Here is a 26,007-nt window from a genome sequence, read left to right on the forward strand (position 1 = left end):
ATGAGTCGTTGGCAGTTGGAAACACATGATGGTTTATTTTCTAAAGGCATTTAACATTTTAAAAACGTCCATTTTATATATACAGTACTGTGCAAACCTGTTAGGCAGTGGTAAAGCTAATTAGTTTCCCAACAGGTACTCTGAAATGTCTGAAATACACAAATTTAATAATTTATCGGATGTACTTATCCAGGAGCGACTTACAATCAGTAGTTACTGGGACAGTCCCCCTGGAGACACTCAGGGTTAAGTGTCTTGCTCAGGGACACAATGATAATAAGTGGGGTTCGAACCTGGGTCTTCTGGTTCACAGGCGAGTGTGTTACCCACTAGGCTACTACCACCCCACTGTCGACGTCGATATATAGAGATGCGGTCGAAGAACTGGGTGTTGGTCTCTTCCAACACTGCAAACTAATGTATGATCTCCTACAAGCAAAACAATACAGAATAGGAGAACAGAGTCTCTTTTTCTACACACATCATGTCACTCTTTCATGAAAAGAAGAAAATTCTGCAAGAAACCATTCAGGTAAATCCAATTCCAATTTGACGTACAGGAATTTTCAAATTGACAGTGGTTTAATTTCACTGGTTTGTATCAGTGCCTATGACTTTGGCACAGTGCCGTACACATCTCTGGACGTCAAGACATACCTCAGTTCTATTAACAATTCATTTCTGCTTCCAACCCAGATTTCAGAGGCTTTTTCTGTCCCGGTTCCCAAGACACCCAAACCAGATAATCGGGTTTGAGGGCATGGGAGACGTGCTGACAGTGGCCTGGACGCGGGATCCTAGTGATCTAGTTTTCCTGAGGCCTAAAAGAAGGTATTCCCAATACTAACCAATATACACATGTATACAACAACAAATTGAAAACAGAAAAACTTTCACGCTGTGTGAGATTCGTGTTTTTTCCTTCCCTGCATAGTTTTCAAACAATTTCACATTGGAATTGTGTTAATTTTCAAGGATGCAAGTAATTTAACGAGCTAGAGGAAGGACCTACAATCTCTCAATCTGACAACCGTAATCCCAACACACGCACGGACCGTTGCAAAAATGTTCTCCTTCCCACCTAAACCTCGGGAAGCGAGTGGTCCATCAGAGACTTCACAATGCTGGAGGACATCCTGCAGAGCGAGACGGAGAAAAACACAGTGAATATTCAGTAATATTTAATATTCAGATTTAACATTGGATATAAACTTGCTCAGTTAGTTGTTTAGCATCAGATTTTACTTCACTGGCAGGAGGCATGTAACCGGACGTGCGTGAGAGAATAGTATTAATTACAGGAAGAAGGTAAGTAAATACAAATAAATTACCTATTGTGCAGAACAGGGTTTCTCTTACAAAGAGAAGTGCAGTAGCGTGGAGTTAGTAAGTGTGAGGCAACGTAATACAAATTATTATACGCATGAAATATAACCAGGCTTAATTTACACCAGGGTCATAGGTGCCAGAGGCTATACTGGGTCATCAGGGTAGGATATTATATTATTCACAATTATATAGTATTGTCTAGTACAGGAATGGGCCACATTGGGGGCCACATTGACTTCTATTGGGGGCCACATTGACTTCTATTATATAGTATTGTCTCGTACCAGCACCAGATGCAGACATATCAGACAAAAAGGCTTTACGGCATTCAGAATTACACAATCAGTAACACAGAGAGTCAAGGACAGACCTCCTACACTGCACTCAAGTAATCATTCTTTTGTAAGTCATGATCACGTTTAAGATATGTGCATTTTGTGTATTTGAAGTGTGCGTACTTAATGATTTAATCTGTTTCTTTATATCTAAACGTCACCAAAGGTTTTAACTGCTAAAAAGATAAGCCATTTTTCATGATGTCTACTAATTGCTTTATTGTTAAGGAGAATAAAACTAGTGTGTCCCTTTGTATTATAGCAGCAGGATGCATCATTGGCAGCTTAGGAGATCTGTAGTTTTCACTTTTTCCCAGCACTTTACTGATAAACGGTGTTATTCTTCTGCACTTTTGATGCTAATTGCATTTTTTTCCCCCACAATGCTTATAATCTAAAGGAATGTTTGGCTATGCATTGATGGCTCATGCAAAATTAAACTACACTACCGACAAAATGAATTCGCTAGATGTCCTAATCCCATCCACACGAGAAGGTTTTTGGGGCAGTAGTGGGGATGCTGACATATCAGCCTGACCTATAACCCCACACCCGTCATGCATACAAAAATGCCGGATAACACGTTGTGCTTGTCAGTACCCAGTCGGTACCACTTGCTGAACGCAGCCCGCCCTGTTACAGCCTAACCCTAACCGTAGCGCATGCACGGAACCGATTGGCAAGTGGTACCCGAAATCCAATAAAAATATGCGTGTGTTGGAGAACTAGATGCCAAACAAGGAGAGCGGGGAGCTACAGCGCCACCTTCCGGTCTGGAGGGGGGTTACAAGAGCGTTCGGGACGTACTCTGCGTCTCCGTGTGGATGGCAGCATTTCAGATTACACGTTTCGGAAACCGAAAACCCGCTTTAGAGAAAAGCGTTCTCGCGTGGACGGGGCCTTCGCCGCATCTGTCACGCACCTCTTCATCATGTGCTCGTATATGACCACTGGCATGACGGTGACGGTGACCACACTCCCGCCGGAGCTCAGGATGTCGGAGGCCTGGGAGTCCTGGCAGACACAGGGCAAGCGGGTGAGCGGCCGGCAGGTGCAAGAGATCTACTCCGAGCGGCGGGCGCGGCGCCTGACCTTGAGCCCGATGACGTTCTGCCCGTTGATCTCGCAGATTTGCTGGTCGGTGAGGAGGCCGTTCCGAGCGGCGGAGCTGTCCTTAACAATGGCAGTGATTCTTCCCTTTTTGAACACAAAGCCTAGCTGGCCGTTCAGATCCTTGTGCAGGGTGACCGTGCGCTCGAACGGCCTGAGACACACACACACACACACACACACACACAGTGACCACGAGCACGCTGACACCAGCGCGCGTTTCCGGTGTGCGTACCTGTCACGGACGGCGAGCGTAATCCTCTCCGGACTGGCGCTCTTCAGCGCCTTGTGGGCGCGGTCGCTGCTCCATCCAGCGCACGAGTCCCCGTTGACCTGCAGGAGCTGGTCCCCGAAGCGGAGCCCCGCCAGCGCCGCGGCGGTGTTCGCCTGCACCAGCTGCACAAACACACCCTGAAACGCACAAGCATGTTCACACACAGGATGGCCTGGTTCCCTTGGCGAGTGTGAGGCGAAGCGCGGCTTACGTTGTCTATAGCTTTAAGGCGCAGGCCGATTTTGCCCTCGCCGTCCTTGCACAGCACCACCTCTCTCACCCCCTGCCGGATCTCGGCGCGGCGGATGCCCAGGTCACTCCCGCTTATCGGCGCGCTCGCCCAGGTCATGCCCGGCGACTGGACTGCCACAGCCTACGGGACACAGCACAGACTCATTCTGCAAGCCAAACGCCATCTGGCGGAATCGCGCAGTCGGCCCAAAGAGGGGCGGAGCCTTACGCCGCTGGCCTTCTCCACGGACGGGACCGCGAGCACCCGCTGCAGAGCCTCGTCGCTCAGATTCAGTCCCATAAACTCTGTCAGCTCAGGATACAGCCTGGGGTACAGACCTGACACACATACACACATTCAAACAAGTCATCCTCTTTTGCCATTAAGGTTGCATGCACACACACCTCCAGACGCTGGTCCTCCAAAGCCACCGCCCTCCACCTCTCGGCCGGCGCCGGGCTCCGGCAGCGAGGTCGCTCCGGACGGGCGGTCGGCGGCGGCGGCGCTCTGCGCATGCGCGACCTCCTGCGAACGCACGCAGCGGCACGGTCAGTGCGAACGCGGACCGAGCAGGGAGCATGCATCATTGACGGGCCGGGGCGGACCTGCAGGAGTCTGTCCACCTTCATGTCTTCCAGCGAAGGATAGAGTGACATGCTTCTCGGGTTTCTGGTCCGGGCTCCGGATGGATTACCTGTCAGCTGCAAAAAAAAAGAGAAATAAATAAAAAATGATAGAAAGAAAGAAGGACCGCATTTACATTTATAAGCATTTATGACGTAATAAAAACCTCCCAGGCGTCCAAAAACCCGGACTATTCCAGCATTAGATGAAAAAGCAGTATGATGAACAACGACTGTAATAACAGTAATAATAACGTCGGCTTTTACTGCCGGCAGGAGGACGAGGGCGGAATGGAACTCGATTCGTGCACGACGCGTCTTCACCCACCTGAAGGCGACCGCGGCCTGGACGCGTCGCGTTGCGTCGCGTCGGCGGAGACCCTCGTCCGTTTGACCGGTAACGATGTGTCGCCGGGACGACGACCTTGCTTCACAGCCCCGATGCGCGGCTCGTTGCGCGGCTCCCGGCGCGGCGCCAGGGCGCCCCCTGTCCGCAGAGGGCGGGTACTGCAACGGGAGGCGTCCTCACCCGGAAATTTTAGCCTCGGTAGATTACACGTCTTAGAAATTGCGCGACGCTGTTATTCTGCACTGTGCACTCATCTTGCAAAAAGTCTGTTTTTTTTAAAAAGCAGGTTGGCTGGTTTATCGATCAAGGTCGCTTGTACTTCTTCGTGGAAACGCTAGAGGGCAGAGTAAAGATCTGCATCATGGCCTCAATTACTAGCAGAAAAACGTATGAAATTGTATCAAAGTGCTACTAAGTAAGTTACAAGTAAAAATGGTATTAAGTAAATGAATACTTATTTACATTTTTCATTCTGTTTCTACATGAAAAGTCTCTTTAACCTTGGCAAAAATATGCCTATTGTAATAGTTCTGCTTTAGACCTAATCTGAAGTTCTTTCATATTTATAAAAATTGTATTGGAAATGTCCCACATGTGGGACTAATAAAGGATGTCATCCTTTAACCTAAGAGTGGTTAAAAGGGCCCTATTGACCCTATTAAATGCTCAACTGAGTATAATAACAAAACAATTTCAAGGAAAATTTAATTAGTGACCTTCTTTGCAGCATGCTTTATTTGTAGGAGAACACACACATTCAGAATCTTGTGGAAATTAAGGCACATGGGTTAATCATCCTGAACAATCTCTCTGACAGTTGGCAAATTTTCATAATCAGCTGTGATCAGACCAGCAACCGGCGACAAGCATCATTAAAATTATTCTCTATAATACTTGAAAGTAAATATTATTCATTATATATCAGCACACTGAGAAATGTTAAGCCTTGCAAACAAACCTAATGGTGCACAGAACGTAGAATTAACGCATGGCAAAAGACAAAAATAAAAAATTCCCTCTTATTCCCAATCTTTCCTGCAATGCCCCAGCAATTTTGTCTTTGGGAAGCATCTGAAACTGGATTCACTGTGGCTTTATACAGAGTTTTTATAGCTTTTCTATTCTTCTTAACAAATTATTGCCATGGTTTCCCCCTTTATAGCATGTCTTTACCTCCCTGCCACTAATCTGTTTTCACCAGCGCTTTCCCTTTTTCCAGTCCCCCAGCCTCCTCTCCTTTCTTCTCCCCGTCAGTCTCCCCCTCGCCCTCTTTCTGGCCCTCCCTGCGCCCGCCGGAGTTGGCGCCCCTGTCACGCAGCCTGTAGCGGAGCAGGACGTCGTGAGTGGGTGGCAGGATGCCCAGCCCAGCCCGGCTGCAGTCCGTCTCCAATGGGGCACCTGAGTGCGGAAGCTCCAGGTCGCAGTGCCAGAGCATCAGCGCCAGGAACTGTTTGATTTCATTCATGGCAAAGAACCTCCCCGGGCACGCGCTGGCCCCGGAGCCGAAAGGCAGCAAGTAATGCTTCAGCCTGCGGCCGGCTTTGTAGAAGTCGCTCTTCCGCTGGCCGCTCTCGTCCAGGAAGCGGTCAAACTGGAACTCCTGCAGGAGAGAGTTACTCTGAATTATTTAACAAATAATTCACAAATATTAACTAATATTAATATTAACAAATATGAACAAATATTCTACATGGCAATAGATCGGTGATTTGTATGACAGAAAATTTACGATCAGTAGTGACAGGGACAGTGCCCCTGGAGACACTCAGGGTTAAGAGTCTTGCTCAGGGACACAACGATAGTAAGTGGGGTTCGAACCTGGGACTTTGTGGTGTAATACCATGCCTAGAAGTTCCATGAACTTTTAATTGACTGACAGCAGTCAGCAATTGAGCCTTCCGTAATTAAGGCAGGTGTGAGAATTTACCGTGGGATTGGGGTAGATATCGGGGTCCATGTGTATGAACTGGGGGTAGAGGGCAATGTAGTCTCCTTGGCGTATAGCGGCTGTCTGACCACTGTCCAGCGTGAGCTCAAAATCATTGTTGGCCACCCGGATCATGATGGAGGCGCTGGACAATCGCAGGGCTTCTTCTACGATACTGCCTGGAAAGCGGGAACGAACAAATGCTCAGGACAACCCTACTGTACCGATGAGTCTTTAAATAACCTTTATTAATGCAGTACTGTACCAAGAACAAACATCGAGTCTAGCTGATCCTTGGAGATGCTGATCATTGTCTCTGTGCCGCTTGACTGGTGGCCTGACTTTGACAACACTCTGTCCACCTCAGCACGTGCTGCCTGAAAAGCCTCGGGGGACCTGACAAGAGAAACACATTCAGATTTCAGACGCTCAGGACCAAAGACGTGTTTGTAGTCGAGGAGACTGCCTGGGAAAAAATGCAAGGCTTAAAGGTTAAATCTGTGATCTTTTTTAATTTTTAGCTAAGTTACCGTGTAATACCACTGTGTAACGCCAGGGGTGGCAGCCAGGAAATCCGCACTCACTACTGCCGAATGCCCAGTAGCTGTTGTACGATTCCGGGCGGTGCCAGATGAAAGATGACAATCGTGATACAATCGTGGAGATATATTTGGTCATGGTTCCTAAACGGTGGTCCTGTGTTGTAGTGTGAGACGATCACCATGCAGTGTACAACCTACGACCTACAGTACAGGCCAAAAATTTGGACACACCTTCTCAATGTGTTTTCTTCATTTTCATGACCATTTACATTGGTAGATTTTCTCTGAAGGCATCAAAACTATGAATGAACACATGTGGAGTTATGTACTTAAAAAAAGGTGAAATAACCAAAAACATGTTTTATATTCTAGTTTCTTCAAAATAGCCACCCTTTGCTCTGATTACTGCTTTGTACACTCTTGGCATTCTCTCGATGAGCTTCAAGAGGTCGTCACCTGAAAGGGTCTTGAAGGAGATGCCAGAGTTGTTGGCCCCTTTACCTTCACTCTGCGGTCCAGCTCACCCCAAACCATCTCGATTGGGTTCAGGTCCGGCAACTGTGGAGGCCAGGTCTCATAACTCCACATGTGTTCATTCATAGTTTTGATGCCTTCAGTGAGAATCTACCAATGTCAATGATCATGAAAATAAAGAAAACACATTGAATGAGAAGGTGTGTCCAAACTTTTGTCCTATACTGTGCATTTTCCCCATCATCTGCTGATTCAATTCCACCAGTATGCAGAACAGAAATCGATTACAGAGCGCTGTCAATGTGTGCTCCAACATTATAAGACTGTCTGTGAGATCCTGTGACCAGCAGACACAGAGGAGGAAGGTCACCTTTGTTCCTAAAGCTGTCCTTCTATTGAACGCTGGACATCCCCCCAAAACAACCATTATAACCTCACACACTTTTTAAAAGATGCACCTTACTGCTCCTGTTATGTACAGTTATTTATCATTTTTCATAGTGCATAGTGTGTCATATGTTACGTCTATTGTGTAACAAGTGTTATATATGAGCTGCTCCACTGTGCCTTATAAATTGCCCCTCGGTAACAAATAAAGTTCTTTGAAATTGAAATCTACTCATTTCGTTATGCTAATGTTCTTCTACACAAACTAACCAATGATTCAATAGGTGTCATTACCGTAAAAAAAAGAATTACCTCAGCATGTGGTAGAGGCTCCAGAAGGTGGCAGGGAGAGTATTGGCCTGGGAAGCCCACAGCATGCACAGGTTTGTCTGGGCCTTTGAGCTCTCGTCCACACGCATGCGGTCAAACGCGTCCATCCTCTTCTGGATCAGGGCAGACACGCAGTAGTGCTGCTGCAGGTAGGCGTGGTAGAACGTCTCCACCAGCGCTTTGCGGGCCAGCCACGCTCGGACACAGAGGTGAATGGGCAGGCCAGCCACCATCTCCGGGAACGCGCTGTCGAAAACCATGAAGTTGCGCATCACCTGCCGCATGCATGGCCCCGCCTTCGGGCCCGCTCCGCCCGCCTGAAGACCTCGCTCCTGGCCGAACACGGTGAGGAACCCCGCTTCAAACATGATCCGATTGGTGAAACTCTGGAGGCCATCCTCCTCCCAGGCCCCACCCTTTGGGAGGCTTCGCCACAACACGGTCTGTAAATGACCCAGCATGCTCTGGGTGATGAGAGTGAGCGATGGTCCCTGCAGCATCTCACGGTAGAGGGAGTGGACCTCCTGAAACCCGCTGGTGTACATCGGTGCGTTGAAATTTACATGACCGAACACCTGAATTTGAAAGTGATCAAATAATTAAACACAGTCGGTTGTAACAACCTGAGATCTGAAGAATCCTTCACCATCAACCCATCCCATAATTCATTGCACAAACGTTTTTCAGACCAGAGCTGTTGCTACTATGGAAAAGTGACGCCCCGCCCTGTGCTCAGTGTGAAAGGTCGCTGCGTTATTCGTAAAAGGAAGGTTTGGAGAAGGTTGGAGGAAGGTTTTTCAGCTTGTTACACCACAACACACGCGACATGGTTACAGTGGCGGGTCAACTTTCTTAATCCGGGATCCACGCGTCAACCAATTAGCAAGAAGCAGTACTAAGGGGGCGTGGCCGTCAGGGGGCCACGCCCCCAGGGGGTTTACCCTGCAGGAGATGGACTGGGCGAACTTCTGGAAGTCCAGGTTCCTGCCCTGGCGGACCACGGCGGGGAAGGAGAAGGGGTCGGTGATGAAGGTGATGTAGCCGCCCGCCAGCCTGCAAGTGAAGACGTCGCCGCATTTGCTCCGGGTCCGCCGGAGGAAGGCCAGCGGGTCCCTGCCGTAGCTCAGCGCCACCCCGAAGAAGGGGATCCAGCCGCCCTCCAGCGGGGGCTCGCCGGCGCGCCTGGGGACACACGCAAGCGTTCAGAACGTCTCCGCACGGTCCCTCGCTAATTACGCGGCGCGTACGCACCTCGTCCGGGCTCCCCAACACGCCCAGAGCAGCAGCGGGGGCAGCAGCACCGCCAGGACCGCGAGGAGAAGCGCCGACATCGCTCCTCCGGTCCGGTTAGCAGCGGTCTGACGCTCCTCCCTGGCGCCCTGCTGCAGGAGCGGCCCACCTCTCTCGAAAAAAAAAAGGAAAAAGGGACTCCAAAGAGGTGCCGAGGGCTTTTATTCTCGGGCGAAGAGCAGGCGAGGTGCACCAGAGGTCACGTCGCACCGCTCCTGCCGCTTCACCGCCTGGCGTGTCCGTTGTTCCCCAAGTGGCATCATTTCCTCTTGCAAGAGCGAGACCACGAGTTACACAAACACACACACACACACACACACACACCACATTCTCTATTTCTGCACAATTTCCGATGCAGAGTGAAAAGGTGATGGAAGATATAAACGCACGGTGCCCACATGGGCCCTGAACCTGAAGAAAGGCCCGACGAGTTCCTCGCTTTCTCGGATCTGAGATGTTTCAAGTTGGATTGCACACTTTTTCTTTTTACCTTCTGATTCATTCTGAATTACATCACAAGCGCAATTTATTGGCCAAGTATGTTTCCGAACGCGTGCAAGGAATTTGATTCCAGTCGAAGGCCCTCAAGCACAGCGGTTTAAAGATTAACGACGCTACACAATGTAGACCAAATGTTATATACAGAAAATACGCAGATTACAGAAATATTAAAGTGCAGCTGCAATGTGTGTGACAATCCAGCCAGAAGCTGTTCCTGAGTTGACGTCAAGACTGGATGCATGTGTGTGTGTGTTTGTGTGTGTGTATGTGCACGTCAATCTCAAACTATCCCCCAAAAATGCACAAATAAATAAACTTGAAGCATAGTCAGATATGAGTCTGTGGTGTGGCGGTTACAGCTAGCAGTTACATGCATTACATCACACCTGGATTAAGGGGAAGATACAAGAATTAGAAGCTCGCAGGAATGTGACAAAGTTTTCATTCCACTAGATGGCGACAGAAACCACTAAAATCACGTTCTGATGCTGAATAAACCAGGAGAATTTTCACAAAGAAAAGGCTCTTCTTCTAAAAGGATCAGATTAAAGCGCAGATTAAAGGTAGTCCAAGAGCAGCTTTCGATCTGTGAGTAACACCAGTTAATGAGGTCCTGACTCCACCTTGAAAAATTCACATTGTGTAGACGATGTGCGATGTACTGTGCAAAATAATGTGTACCAATACAACCCTCTGTTTATCTAGGATTAAAGCAATAACCTAACAAAAAAGCAAATATTGATTTTTTAAAAAAAAGTGTTTATTGCAGAACGTTGACGTTCTCCATCTGTAGACTTCTACTGGTTGGAGATCATTTATTATTTTACAGATTTGGGAGAGACCGACAACAAGTTCTTCTAGCACCGTCTCTACACATCAGCATCACCATTACTGACACATTCACCTTTTAATGTTTAAATATTAAATATGCAATTTCTAATATGTCATTTCTGAGTTTTACATTTTTATATCCCTTAATGTTTCACTACTGCCATTTGTTCAGTGCTCTATATTTAGTATTTTTGGCAGAAATTATTAAGCAAAAAGCATATTAAAGAGTAATGTTTTTTTTACTGTTGATGTTGACTAGTCAAAACTAATGAAGGCTACGTAAGTGGGTTTCCATGGCAGCATGAATCCCCATTTAGTTAGATTTTTATTAAATAATTAAAGTAGTCATTTTTATGAGCCCCTGTAAACTTTACCAGAATGTATTGTTCCATCTCTCGGTGAGCAATGGCAGGGAGAGGCTGTCCCATCTTAACACGGAGGTGGGAGGCGGAGTCGTAACAGGCCGCTCACCAGCTCCCAGCACAGATGGGTGTCATGCCCGGCGTGCTCAGGTCGGAGGGACTCGAGCTGAAAGAGCCGCTTTTATTCGGTACATTACCCGGCACCCGCAAGATGAGATCGGGGCCCACGCTGTGAAAATGCTCCATTTGATGCCACGCCGATGAGGTCTTCTCATGAACACGATCTGAAAACTGCTGGAGACTAAAATATATTCAGAAAACAAACTTGGGAGGCTGATGGAAGAGGCGCTGAAATCTGCGAATTTCAAACACGAAAACATATCTGTATATCCATTTAATATACACGTTGGCAGTGAGGGTGAAGATTATTGAAGATTAACGCAGTTTGTTTGGCTGGAGGAGCCTAAGGAAGTAGAATGACATTTACATTAACGGTATTTGGCCCTTATCCAGAGCGACTTACAACGTGCTTCCATGTTACCATCAATGAGGTAGTCAGTTCTGGTTCACTAGGACTCCAACCATGAATACAATCATTTTACTCACTCTGTTGTAGTTTAGAAGAGACTAGAAGAAAGTTACAAGTTAGTGAATCTGATGTGGTGGGGGCAGCTTCTGGGAGCCAGTGGAGGGAGCGTAGCAGTGGGCTGGTGTGGAGAGTTTGGGAAGATTGAAGATCAGTCATGCTGCTGGTTAGACAGGATGAACTTTGGGGAGGATGTTTCATCACGTATCAAATCAAGTTTGCTGGTTCGAATCCCGTTTCTCCAAGGTGCCACCGAGGTGCCATTGAGCAAAGCACCGTCCCCACTGCTCCCCGGGGAGCCTGTCATGGTGCTCACTGCTCACCAAAGGTGATGGTTAAATACATAGGACACATTTTGTTGTGTCACCGTGTGCTGTGCACAGTCACTTCACTTTCACTTCACTTAATTGGCTAAATATGTAGATGGTTTTGGACGCAGTCTAGAAGCGGAAATGTTGGTGTTGGACTGCATATGGAATTCTTGTTTTTTTTTCCCTCTAGCTCTTTAGTGTCACGCAGCCTGTTCTTGTTTCCCCGGGGCTTAATTAAACACGCCGTTTCATGCACTCTAAGGGCTCAGCGAAACATTAAAAAAGCAAAAAAAAAAAAGAAAAACGGTGGCGGTACGGCGTTGCCATGGCAACAGACCAGTTGTGATCTGCGTTGATCAGTCAAGCCATTATTATTATTGAAGTTGATAAAATGTGTGTAAAATGTAAATTTGTCACGCACCTCGGGCGCATGTTCATGTGAGATTAGAAAAGCGCCAGTAAACACCGGAAGCCAGAAATGGCGCGAAAGTCTGGGTGGGTGCAGGGAGGCTAGCAGGGCTAATTCCAGATAAGGCGCTCTAAGTCGTGGTCTCTGTTTATTAGACGAGCTCAATTAATTCTAATACCATCACTGAGACTATTATCTGTCCGTTTTTTCTTTTTATTGGCTTTGTGCCGCTGTGCCATGAGGACATGATTGAACCGGGGACAGTCACTCTGGAGATTATCCTTCTGTTGTTAATTGCTTGGCAAAATGGATTTTCCTTTTTTTTTTAATTATTGCTTTGTCATTGGAAGAGAAGCAAAGATCACATCAGTGAAGGAGGGTCACAAATTATATTTCAATTTTAACCGCTCTTGTTCTCATATCTGATTTAGATGTGCACCATGGTTCCGGCGCAGGAGATGGAACCGGAGGAAGAGTTTGTGGAGTGTGTGTACCTGGAATAATAGCTTTGGTGTTTGGTGTTTGGTGCGCATTGAGGCTGTGGAGAGCTACAAGTACCTTGGTGTTCATCTGACACTCATAACACGAATGCACTTTATAAAAAAGGGCAGAGCAGGCTGTACCTGCTGCGGAGGCTCAGGTCTTTTGGAGTACAGGGGCCACCCCTGAAGACTTTTTATGACTCTGTAGTGGCATCAGCCATCTTTCACGGTGTGGTCTGCTGGGGTAGCAGCATCTCCGCTGGGGACAGGAAGAGGCTGAACAGGCTGATCCGGAGGGCCAGCTCTGTTCTAGGATGCCCTCTGGACCCAGTGGAGGTGGTGAGTGACAGGAGAATGGTGGATAAGCTGTCATCCCTGTTGGACAACATCTCCCACCCCATGCAGGAAACTCTGACAGCACTGAGAAGCTCCTTCAGTGGCAGGCTACTGCACCCACGATGTCAAAGACCTCACAGTTGACCACACACACACACACACACACACAGACAAACAAACACACACTTCAAATACATCACGGTAATTACTAACTGTACAGGTGTAGATTTCAATTGTACATTTGTAGATATATACATAGACATTTTTTTTGCTGCTATTACCTCTGTTTTTGCTGCTATTACCTCTGTTTCTATGCACTTTCTGCCATGACAAGTGCAATTTCCCACTTGGGGGACTAATATCTTATCTTACTTGTGAGTCATTTTGCTGTAAAGTTAATAAAAAAGATGATAATTCTCGGCCTCTGTGCTCTATATCGTCCTGAAAATGTGTAGGCTTTTTGTTTTACATATTCCACTAAATAGAACCCAGCCTGTAAATTGTTAAATTTTTGAGAGTGCGTGGGTAGAATCCAATATTTTGGACTGAAGAAAGAAGTTAATGATATGTTCGGATATGTTTGTCTCGCACAAAATGTATTAATCAATCAGATCCCACAAGTTGCAAAGCATTAATCATTTGAGTGATAGCCCTTCAAATGAATATCACTTCAAAAACCTCTCTTCTTACAGCAACTTCAAAGTACATAAGTGTCAATCGGAGAACAATAAAATATCTTCTCTGCTCTCTTTTTAGTTATGGGGGAATTGCAGAATGAATAAATCTCTCGTAAACACGTGGGTCTGGTTCTGGGCTTGGAAGCAAGAGAGGGCAAAAATGAGAGCGGGCGGCGGGCGTGAGGACGCCGTTCTGCGCTCGCGTGGAATTATGTGGATGTGCTCTACTTCAGATGCTTCAATGCAGCGAGTCGATCCTGCTTGTTACGTCTTTTTCTGAAGTGGCCGCCACTGAAAGAATGATTGCCTGTTGAAATTGCAGGTTGGGACTTGCGACCTGAATCTGTGAAATAAACAGCATCTGTGCCAAACAATTGTGCCAGGCACAATAAAATAAGACCACAAGCCAAACATTCGCAAACATGGACGTCCCGCATTTCTCAATAATACTGGATGAAAAAGAAATAACCAACCTGCATTTATTTAACACAAGGGGAATACTTGTTATAAAACACGTATAATAAATTATGTAGTAATGACACATGGAAGAACTTTTATGTTGCCCGGCTTGTCGGTGTCACAAACGGTCACTTTCTGTCAGTATCTAACAATGTTCAAATGTTACATGCAGCACCAGGTTCCGGAATAACATTGCTTCGTTACACTATTTACCGTATAACAGAGCGGTGGGTAAAGTACGGTCTGCGGGACACATTTTAGCCCGGCAAGATGAAGATCGGCACAGAATTGCTCAAATAAAGTCCTAATTATGACGTCTCTCATTTGAACTGGTCCTGCAAAGCCTGGCGTCCCACCCTGTGGCACATTTGGCACAGATGGAGCAGAAGATCCCGACGCGTTCTTACGCTGCTATTACACTACTTGTCTTACACTTGCGCGGTAAATGAGCGGTAAATGAGCGGTCAGGTGATGTGCTTCGACTCGAGTCTCTGGAGATCACGTTTTGGTTTTCTGGGACGTGGGACAACTTTGACCACGATGTGAATAAATGTATAAACGACATATTCTTGAGAAAGTAAAATTTGAATGATGTGGCTCGGCGCTCACTCTGGCTGGAAAAAGCTTTTTATTTGTACAAGCTGGTAGCCGAAGTCCACAGTACGACTTACTGACTAGCGAGAACGCCATGTCTGCATCTTACTCTCTGGCACCAAGGAATGGAGCCGATGCCCAACCACCCACCTACATTAAACCGTGTTTAACCCCCATATAACTCACAGCTCATCGTGCAACATTCAACTATTTACATCCAACACGTTCATTTCCGATTCTTTCACAGTCTTGCACGCCTTTCTCCGAAGTGAAGGATGATAAGCAACTCAGATCCCACTAAAAGTGAATGTAAATTTTACGACTGTAATGCCATGTCTGCAACTGGTGCTGATCTGGCCCATCTGACAAATTTTAAAAGTCAATGTAAATATACTGACATGTATTGATTTACATCATTCGGAAAAACTGGTTTTAGTGCTAATTCCCATCCTTATGGAAGAACCACATGGAGGCCGTTTTCATTTCAGCGCACCCTGGAAACGGGGCCACGGGAACTTTGCAGGCTTTATTGAGCGGCAGACAGGGCTCTTATCTTAACTGTTTCGTTCGAACACACAAAAGGCTCCCAGCGTTCCCTTTCAGAACATCTGCTCCACATGAGCACCGGTGTCTGGTGGCCTACATTTGAGACATGCACGCACACAACACATGGACCCCGCACTGGGAACATGGAGTGTACAAGTGTTTAAAAAAAAGACCAAATAAGTATCTTGCAAAACAATTTAGGTACAAATTCAATGGCATTACTTATCTCTGTGATAGTGCAACAGGTGTGCCAGAAGCTATAGGTGGTCTACTACTTCTACATCAGCAACAGGAGAGTCCAGGTGTGTGTGTGTGTGTGTGTGTGTGTGTGTGCACGTGTCACTTTACATTTGTCTTAGTCAGGGACAGGGAGCAGGTGTGGAAAAGGCGAGGAGGTGAATCCCATGGGAAGGTCCCTGACCTAAGGGTGTGACTTAGACACAGATTAAGTGACACATTTAGTGGGATGCACTAGTAGCACATGTCAGCACAGAAGAATACTAACAAATTAATATATATTGAAAACGGATGGTGTCCCAAGTGATGGAGACAATAGAACAGAACATATAATTTTAGGGCTGCAACAATGAATCGATTAAATCAATAAAGATCGATTGCTAAAAGAGTTGGTGACGAATTTCATAATCGATTTGTTGTGTCGTGTTTGATTATTAAAAAAAGACTTTAGTTGGCACTCCATCCCTCTCACGCACTCATAGACAGGGTGGTTTGGCGCCTCATAGACAGGGTGGTTTGGCGCCTCATAGACAGGGTGGTAGAGGAATTCGCCTGCATTTTAACGGGTGGTTTTACACTAAACACACATGTTTTTATGAAAAAAAACGCCGCTTTGAACACCTGGTGTGTGAACATGCTCAACACTGCCACGCATTACTTGTCTAAAATAAATAACACGTGACGCCAATCCCGAACCGGCAAGGTGCCACTGAGGTGCCACTGAGCACCGTCCCCACACACTGCTCCCCAGGCGCCTGTCATGGCTGCCCACTGCTCACTAAGGGTGATGTTTAAATGCAGAGGACACATTTCACTGTGTCACCATGTGCTGTGCTGCAGTGCTCACTTCACTTCTTACCTCTGCAGCCCTGCCACATCAACAAAATCTGTTTTCTGCAGCAGGCAACATGGCCTCGAAGAGCGAGCCTGAGCCAGGAGCATGTGGACAAAGGGAGCGAGAGCAAGTAAGTGCGTGTGTGTTTTTATTTTTTTTATCTGATCCAATATATATACGTGCTCAACACACATATTCTGAATGCCTTCAGCAGAATTCAAATGAGCCATTTCAATCTAGATTAATGTAGATTAATTTAAAATATAGATTAATGTAGATTAATCTAGATTAATTCCAAGATTACAGTGAGATTAATCTAGATTAAGAAAATTAATCTATGCCCACCTCTAATATATATATATATTAGAGGTGTGTGTGTGTGTGTATGTATGTATGTATGTATATATATATATATATATAAATATATATATATATATATATAAAAACAAATTAATTGATTATTTAAAAAAAAATTTTGTTGCAGCCCTACATCATTTGTGCAGCATTGGACATTGTAAACCATTAAATTAATTAGTGGTACTGAGCACAGCCCCATACGTTACCTCAGTTTATAGATCCCAACGAATATTTCTGTATGTGTCTGAAAGATTAAACTGAACATACTGAGCACACACACTCACAGTTCAAATGAACTGTGGGCACACGTTGTATGCACACAGACATGCAAATGAAAACCATGTATTCCATCCAAACTGTACAATGCCGCCGTTGTTTCTTTATGCACTTTGTGGTTGAACAATAGAGCCAGTGCCATCATTTTCATGCTACAAATTTCCAAGTGCCTGGCCAGCAATTAAAACCTCATTTCATATGCCAAAGAGCTCTGAAAAGAGCTGAGCTGCACGGCTTTGCATATCTCGCTGCTCTCATGTGGGTGTGTGTCTGCCTTGTGCATCTTCTGAAAAGAAATAAGTTGCAAGGCCTCAATTAACCAACAGCTGAGGACATGAGACTCTAGCGTGACAGCCGTGACAATGGAGGTGTCAGTGAAAAAAAATGCTAAATCTCATTCTTCCCCGCCTCTGTGACGGAACTTCTGAACACAAGAGCAGTGGGAGACAGCGGTGAAGTCGCTCCCCAAGGCCCGCGGAGTGTGACTAGATAATGGAAACAAGATTTAGAGGTGCCAGGGTGGCGAACGCCGTTCAGGCAGAAGCTCTTGGTGCCAAGATAAAAAACTGTCGTTGATCACGGAGCAAAACTGTGAATAAGCAGTAATCTGGGATAAACATATTCTCCGCATTGTGCAGTTAAAAAGCAAGTTGGTCATATGCGCAGTCAAAATCACTACATCGTCAATACGTTCCTTAGTTTTTCTTTGCGGTACCATAGTGGGGAAAAGCTGAGAGGTGCCGGTGAAAACACAGAGCAGCTGAGTTGTAGCCTAGTGGGAACGAACCAGAAGACCTCAAAACTGTCACAGGTTCAAACCCCACTGATAAAAATGCCATAAATATAAATGTGGTTCTAACTAGCTAATAATAGCGAAAACCTCATGATGTCTATAATGGATTTAGTCCCCATCAGTGTATAACGGCACAACTTACCTTCAGTTTCTGAATAAAACTGTACATTACCTACTTGTAGGACTAATAAAGGATCGTCTTACCTTATCTTAAGCACCGCCCCCACACACTGCTCCCCGGGCGCCTGTCATGGCTGCCTACTGCTCACCAAAGGTGATGAGTTAAAAGCAGAGGACACATTTCACCGTGTCACTGTGTGCTGTGCTGATGTGTTTCACAATTGACTGTGTATCACAAGTGACAACTACTTCACTTTACTTTACAATCACTTCACTTCACTTTCAAATGTTGAAAAGCACCCATAACAAACATTCTTGCATGAATAAATTTTCAAATACTAGTCATTATTTTAAAAGGGAATTTTGATCTTAAACAGTATCGATATTGCCAGTGCAGCCCCACAACATTCAGAGCCACACAACACGCCGACAGAACGCGGCAAGTGATGCTGCTGGTGGCCTTCACATCCACTGTGGATGGAGGAAAGTTTATTAAATGTCAACTAATGAGAGTGTTTCAAAATGTTTGCAATTAGCAGATTAGCCGTCTGTTACGTTATCATTAATGTAGCGGTTAACGGCCGTAGCGAAAAATAATAAAAGGATAACATTATTCGTGGGAGCTTGGCAGCAAACTTTATCATCCTGCCTATCTCTACCACTATTAGATGAATAATTGTCATACATTAGTTATGACAATTATGTAGTAACATCATTATTATTAAAATTTAATTATCAGTATTAGAATATGCTTCTGAATTTTTGCAAATTTCGGTTTCAAGAATCCATGCATTTTCCTGGGTATTGGTATCGAGTTTGAAATTCTAATATTGTGACAACTTAGCTTAAACACAGAGGGTGCAGGGGAAAATGCAAACGCCGTGTGTGTGTGTGTGTGTGTGTGTGTAGGTAGGTGGGTGGGTGGGTGGGTGTTCAACCGGAGCGGACTAGGTGAAGGTGATTCTATGTTAGTCCGGCTCTTGCTGTTTCTGTAATAGGAGAGTTAAGCTCCCGCCGCGAGCCCTGGGCCTGCCCGGCGCTCCTCCCACACACATACACAGACACCTTGGCCGCTTTATTACATACTTGCATGGTTTATCTACACAAACACATTACCTCCTCGTTTCATTTGGACATAAAACACAATTGCAGCCGCCGGTTCTAATTTATTGTTTATTTTACCGGCCGAAAATCAATGCCTGAAATACATTCAATTAGTGCAACAATAGGCAACGTAATTCAGTGTCACCAGATGGACAAGTAAAATAAATAAAAAAATAAATAAAGTATTCCCTCTCTCTTTGCACAGCGGTTAATGAAGTGCATCCTCTCCCTCCCACACACACACACACACACACACACACACGGGTGTCTTCCTTGTGAGTGCTGAATCAGAACAGTACAGGAGCTGGGAGGCTTTACTTCCTTCAGCAGACCTGACATCTGCCACCGCAAAAAAACAAGTTTGTAAAAAAAAAAAAAAGACGTCCTGAAGCCAAATGAGGAGGCGAAGAGGGGCGTCGCCTGGCATCCCCCCACAATACACTGCATAATTACTTCAGTCATGGTCCAGCACCTCAGCAACTTGGTGTCTCTGAACACAAATTAAAATAACTACGCTCCCTCCCATGTTACAATCACCATTTGAAAATTTGAAAATTGAAAACGTCCAGGTAATTTGCAGGGGGATTGCGATGCAGCAGCATGATTTGATGAATGCAGTGGCGCTGCAGCACGAAGCGATCCACACTGAATCTCTCTGGTGACCTGAGGAGCACCTGCAGATGTGTGGGAATAAGGAATTCAGAAAAAAAATACAACCTGTCAGTGTTCATCAGATATAAAATCTCACTATACTGTTTTTTTTTTTTTTATATTAGTATTTATCCCATATCTTTGGCATATTTCTGTTCCTTAGCAAAAGACAGACTGCGCCACGGACCAGAAGTCAATGTTGTATTTGGTTTCTGTCCTCAAAACAAGCCATGCATATGCTTCAGTGTGTTTTACTCTATGTGTGTGTGTGTGTGTGTGTGTGTGTGTTTGTGCGTATCGGCACACTGTGACATCTGCTCTCACTGTTAATGACCACTGTTATTACCATAATTGTCATTATTACGATCGCAGCCCTCTTTGGAGAAATGGCTGATAATCAGCATCTATATGACCTTATCAGGAAGAGCGAAAGATGGAGAGACCACTTATTTCTTTGCCTCTGAGAGTGCACAGACTCACAAAAACACACATACTGTACACTCATACAACAACAACAACAACAACATTTATTTCTTATATATCCTACAATCAGATACAGTATGTCTCAATGGGCCCTACAGTTGACACCCCCACACTTGACCCTTCTGCACACAAGGAAAAACTCCATTAAAGAAAAACTCTAGGAGAGAGAAAAAGAAAGGTAGAAACCTTGGGAAGGAGTAATACAGAGAGGTACCCCCTTCCATTTACATTACATTTACGGCATTTATGAGACACCCTTATCCAGAGCGACTTACAATCAGTAGTTACAGGGACAGTCTCCCTGGAGCAACTTAGGGTTAAGTGTCTTGCTCAGGGACACAATGGTAGTAAGTGGGATTCGAACCCGGGTCTTCTGGTTCATAGGCAAGTGTGTTACCCTCTAGGCTACTGCCACCCAGGGTATGGTGAGCCTGCAGTTGGTGTCAGTGCAGGGTTGGTGATGATTTGTCCAATAAGAGAAAAAGTCCTACAGTTGTAGAGGTGGAGAAGTCCAAAGTGTAGTATATTCGTAGTATTCGTCCATGTTTGGAGGTGCTGGACAGTGCAGAGTAGTTTTTTAGTACAGTGTCATGGAGTACAATACGTGTCCATTATGATGCTACTTGTCCATTTGAAGATCCCTGAAGCTTTAGTTGTTATGGTGGTGGCTGTGGTGACACTCTGGTTCGTTTCATGCTAAGTCATCAGTAAACAGAACATTGGTGGTTCGAATCCCGATCTGTCAAAGTGCCACTGAGGTGCCACTGAGCAAAGCACCATCCCTACACACTGCTCTCCGGGTGCCTGTCATGGCTGCCCACTGCTCACCAAGGCTGATGGTTAAAAACAGAGAACATATTTCGTTGTGTCACTGTTTGCTGTGCTGCAGTGTTTCACAATCACTTCACTTTCATGTCTTCTTTCAGTTATCAGGGACCTGGTGGTCTCTTCACTGGAGTCTGTTGGTGGTCTGTGCGCTTGATTCGGAGAGAACAAACAAGCAGCGGCAGGCGGTGGCACTGTACGACTGATCCTGAAATATGTGGTAATAGAGGTATATTTGTGCATATACACAAGAACTGAAATTGTTGAAAATTGGGTTGTCGTGCTTTTTTATATGTGTGCTGTGCTTTGATGTCAGTGCTTCAAAGCACAGCCAATGTCTGCTAAAAAAAAAAATTCAAACCTTTTTGCTTTGCCCACACACACTGTACCATTCAGGGAACTCCAACCAAACTGAAATTGAGAACCCTTAACCCTTCACCCCAATAAAAAAAGATGAACTGCCGCCGGCTAAACGTTCCAGATTCAATCACAGAGACCCAAATGAGATTGAAGGAGTGCCAAGAGGAAACAATCATTGATCGATCGGCTCCAGTCATTTCATCTGAAGAATGGAAGTCTGTAGGCATCTCCAGATGGGTAATCATCTTGCGTGCCCAATAACAGAATAACTGCTTAGAGTTGTAAAAGGTAATATATGGAAAAAAACAAAAATTAAACTGAGAATTAACAGCAAACCCTGCTAAGTTGTTCAGAAATGAAACATTTATGCAGCCTCGACTTATTAGAAATCTTATAATTATCAAGCAGGGAGAAGATGACAGCTCTTCAGGACACCTGCATTAATCCCATCTTGTTGAAAATGCATGTGTTTCGAACCAACCTAAACACAGCGACATTATCTGCTCTCCTGCCAAGGCTGCAAAATGTCAGTTTTTGCACCCCATGCTCAGAATAAGCAAAAAAAAAAAAGAAAATAATCCAGTCTTCCTATCCTTTAAGCTAATTTGCTGAGGCTTAGTGAATCTCTCTTTAGAAAGGAAAAGGCTCTTTTAAATATGAGCAGAGCCATTTTCCTGGCTTGCCTGAAAAGGCTTCTGATATTGTACATTTTGCACATTCTCGACACCAGTGAATGCTGGCCTTAAAAAGTAAAAAATCAGGAATAAGTGCACCTATATAGCCATGTAAACATATCATTATTTTCATGTCAGTATACATGAAAATAACAATCTATGGCAGCAAAAGAATTCTGAAGCCTGTGGCCTACGCACTAAATTATTTTATGGGTTCATCTCATGCTATGAGCATGTGTGTTTAGGAAAGTGTCTGCGTATATGAATTCTCCCTTTTTTTCGTGGAGTGACTATTTTTTGCCCAATTTATGAAGAAAACGTGTAATCCTTGCGTGGAAAAAGAGGATTATGTAGTGCACCAACAGTGTTGGGGAGTAACGGAATACATATACCGGCGTTACGTATTTAGAATGCAAAACATTAGTAACCGTATTTCGTTACAGTTACCGTTTATATGAGTGATAATCAGAATACAGTTACTTTGTTGAAATAAATGGATTACACGGCGGTCTGATCCGCGCCCCGCGACACCTGCCCGTTCCAGAGCAAACACAAGTGTGCGTAATAGTGCGCGTAATAGTGCGCGTAATATTGCGCGTAAAATTGCCAAACGTTTCCGCAAAATGTTCCATTTTCTCCAAGTACAGTATGCATTTTTATAATCATTTTTATAATAAATATCTTGGTATTGTTCACTGACAAGGCTTGTAATCTATTTTTTTTGTAAACTTAGTGTTTTTTTTTTTTTGCAAGCATTAGAAAAGCAGCACCTCATATGTTTATGGCAATTGTTAATCAATTATTGGATTTTTTTTGGGGGGGTTTAAGTTTTTCAACAAACAGTTCAGCCCTGACACCTTAGATGGTTCTACTTGCATACCTTTGTTAAATGGCCATGAATTAATGTTGCTGGGTTGCATTAAATCATATATTGTCTTGTGTTAAAAATTATATCTGGTGGCAAGATTTAAAATGCATTTTGTCATTGTCACATCGAGTTTAAAATATCTGATTTGTATTGAATAATCTTTAGAAGAATAATATTGACAGTAAATGCCAAAAAAGTATATTTTTAATTTTTTAGAATTGTTTTATATATTACCTTTTTCGTCAGGAAGACGGTCATTGAAAATGCAGATTTTTTCCTTGTGCAAGGCTACTTTTTATTTTAAGTAATGGAATATGTTGGTGACCATAACAGTAAATACTTTTCAATGCCATATTTTATGTTTGTCTAATACTCTTCCACTTTTCAGCTTAATAAATAAAGAAATGGTTGAGGAAAAACAGGGTTTTTTTTTATATCTGTGATTTCCACATGTAGTTGTTAAAAGCATGACAATCCAAAGTAATCCAAAGTATTCAGAATACGTTGAATCACTCACATTGAGTGACTTAACGGAATACGTTACAAACTACATTTTGGGGCATGTATTCTGTAATCTGTAGTGGAATACATTTTAAAAGTAACCTTCCCAACACTGTGCACCATACACTGAACAAATGTATGTTTCATTCACAGTTGATTTGATGTTATTATTATGCCTTATTGTTATGCCTGTTATAACTGGGTTACACCCCTTCCTCTGGGAGCAGGCATACAAATCGAAATAATATGGCCAGATGCAGCCACTTAACGTGGCTACGTACGTAGAAACGATCAAATATTGACTACGACGAGTGACTCACTCATTAGTATCAGCCGAGTTTAGTACAATAGCCAGTCCACTTGCTCACTTCGAAAATCGCACACAGTCAATGAGGCCATTTATCAGCTCGTTAATGTTCATTGATTTATTGATTTCGCAGACCGGCTTTATTGTGTCTGTCACATCGATGGCCAACCATTGCAATAACAGACAAGAACATCACTGTCTTTCAAAAAGGAAAAGAAACGTGTAAAGGATGTGCTAGTGTTCTAGGAATTTTCCAAAGATTTGCACTTAACAAAATTAACCAGCAGCTAATTCACTTCAATTTACCGCCTGTGACAAGAACAATTAACTCCTTCGCTGAACTTTGCTTACATGTGCTGTTCAACCGCACCTCCAGCAGAGAAACACTTGCTGGTAGTGACTGTAACAAATTTTTGGTTGGAACATCTATCCTTGGCCAGTTTGGCCCATTCCTCTTTGCAGCACCTCCCAAGCTCCATCAGGTTGGTTGGGAAGCGTTGGTGCAGCCATTTTAAGATCTCTCCAGAGATGTTCAATCGAATTCATGTCTAGATTCTGACTGGGCCACTCAAGGACATTCACAGAGTTCTCCTGAAGCCTTACTTTGATATCTTGGCTGTGTGTTTAGGGACGTTGCTTGAGCTCTTGGTCACCTAACTGACTAAGGTCCTTCTCCCCCGGTCGCTCAGTTTAGGTGGCCGGCCAGCTCTAGGTAGAGTCCGGTGGTTTTGAACTTCTTTGCTCATTTGGAACGTTCAAAAGCAGCAGAAATGTTTCTGTAACCTTCCCCAGGTTACAGAAACTAAGCTGCAGAAACATCTCAAGGATGATCATGGGAAACAGGAGACAACTGAGCTCAATTTAAATATAATAAATTTTAATTTAAAATTTATTATATTTAATTTAAAAATGTGCTGTGAATACTTTCTGGATGCACTGAAACAATCAGACCCGGTGGTGGAAAGGACATTTTCAGGCAGACTGGAGATTCCTCACCATATTCTCACCTTAGCAGCCTCCCGCCTCTATAGTGGACTGCAGATATATTTGTTCACATTTGCATAAGAGTTGTGTTCTTTTCGACCGCTTTGCCTCATTGTGCATACAGCCTTTTTTGATTACTTTCACAAAAGTATAACAATATTAGTGTGATAACAATGTAGTACTGTCATTAATGGAAGAAAAATAAATGAGGCAATTTCATTATTTCAGAACGCTGCATAGGTGGCCATTGTTCGCTGTTGTGTAGTTTTCTATAGCAGAACTGCTGGCTCATGAACACAACATTATTCATGCACAGCAAACGTAAAATAACCCCGTGAAACCCCACGCCAGTGAAGTGCCTTGCGATGCGATAAGTGTCTGAGAGAACGAGAGACTCCCACTGGTCGACACTTCTATAAACACTTCTGTAAAGGACTGTGATCTAACAACCCCTCAACCTCCTCCTCACTGACATTTCTGCTTTTATCCCATTCCGTTGCACAGTCAATCAATAACCCAACTATTACAGAGAACACACACACACACACACACACACACAGCCTCATGCTCAGGAGAAAGGTTATGGGATTGAGGCTGTGTGTATATAAAAAGTCTAACATCTTTCTTTCACTTTATGTTGAGTAGGTCCATTGGTCCAAGCAGACAAAAGCTGTCTTGCGTTGCCTGCAGTGCTGCTGCTATAAAAGCTATTGATTTAACCTATAAAGTTTTAAAAACACCTTAAGGATCGACACACACACACACAGACACACACACACACACACACTCATGCATACAGCCCCAACATTGCTACACCTCTGAGCACTGTGTGCGTCTCCGCCCCCGAGCGGCGGTGTTTAAATGTCGAGCGGCTCTCGGTTCCACATTTGTTTCGCCGCCTGAAAGGCCTACTTGTACACAAAAGGGGCTGAAATATTTATACGCTTGTCTGCATTTACCACTGAGCGCTTGATTTGTGATTTTAACAAAGAATGCGCTGGCAGGCGGCGATCATTTACTCGCCAAATGAGCAATAAAACGGAGGACAAATTGTAACATAAAACCCTTTATAAGAGCCGTACGTCTCGCGCCCTGTCACGGTTTGAAGTGCAGATTCGCCACTCTCTGTTTCACCCAGAATCTGGTGTACATTAAAGAGATTATTTGTAAAAAAAATACATCCGTTTTATGAAAACAAAGACCTTGAATAAAGGTCAGAGTGGTCAGAAATGTTCAAGGTGACACGGTGATATTCAGATTTTTTCTCGTTGCTGTTTTGTACCTATGCATCGAAAGTTGGTTTCCCAAATTAGTTCAGCATTGGTGGGAATATCCA

The 26,007-nt window shown here is 44.5% G+C and overlaps 2 protein-coding genes across 3 annotated transcripts; both read right to left on the bottom strand.

Moving 5' to 3' along the window:
- Positions 1-11: 11 nt before the first annotated feature.
- On the bottom strand, positions 12-4,386 carry sdcbp (syndecan binding protein (syntenin)). Of its 2 annotated transcripts, XM_028967625.1 has the most exons (9): positions 4,232-4,386; positions 3,886-3,981; positions 3,685-3,805; positions 3,509-3,618; positions 3,260-3,421; positions 3,010-3,185; positions 2,757-2,928; positions 2,587-2,678; positions 12-1,136 (listed from the first exon to the last, which is right to left on the bottom strand). In XM_028967625.1, exons 2-9 carry the CDS (start codon positions 3,934-3,936, stop codon positions 1,082-1,084), a joined length of 939 nt encoding a protein of 312 aa, XP_028823458.1. In that variant the 5' UTR covers positions 3,937-3,981; positions 4,232-4,386; the 3' UTR covers positions 12-1,081. The 2 variants fall into 2 exon arrangements, with proteins under 2 accessions (XP_028823458.1, XP_028823457.1); XM_028967624.1 differs by lacking the exon at positions 12-1,136 and having other exon boundaries at positions 1,164-2,678.
- Positions 4,387-4,955: 569 nt separating this feature from the next.
- cyp7a1b (cytochrome P450, family 7, subfamily A, polypeptide 1b) lies at positions 4,956-9,440 on the bottom strand. Its single transcript, XM_028968643.1, has 6 exons — positions 9,164-9,440; positions 8,854-9,094; positions 7,895-8,487; positions 6,445-6,575; positions 6,180-6,358; positions 4,956-5,852 (listed from the first exon to the last, which is right to left on the bottom strand). The coding sequence occupies exons 1-6, from the start codon at positions 9,241-9,243 to the stop codon at positions 5,436-5,438; spliced, it is 1,641 nt and encodes a 546-aa protein (XP_028824476.1). The 5' UTR covers positions 9,244-9,440; the 3' UTR covers positions 4,956-5,435.
- Between the last annotated feature and the right edge of the window lie 16,567 nt (positions 9,441-26,007).

The sequence above is a fragment of the Denticeps clupeoides genome, chromosome 2, assembly GCF_900700375.1.
Source record: "Denticeps clupeoides chromosome 2, fDenClu1.1, whole genome shotgun sequence".
Taxonomy (NCBI): Eukaryota; Metazoa; Chordata; class Actinopteri; order Clupeiformes; family Denticipitidae; genus Denticeps; species Denticeps clupeoides.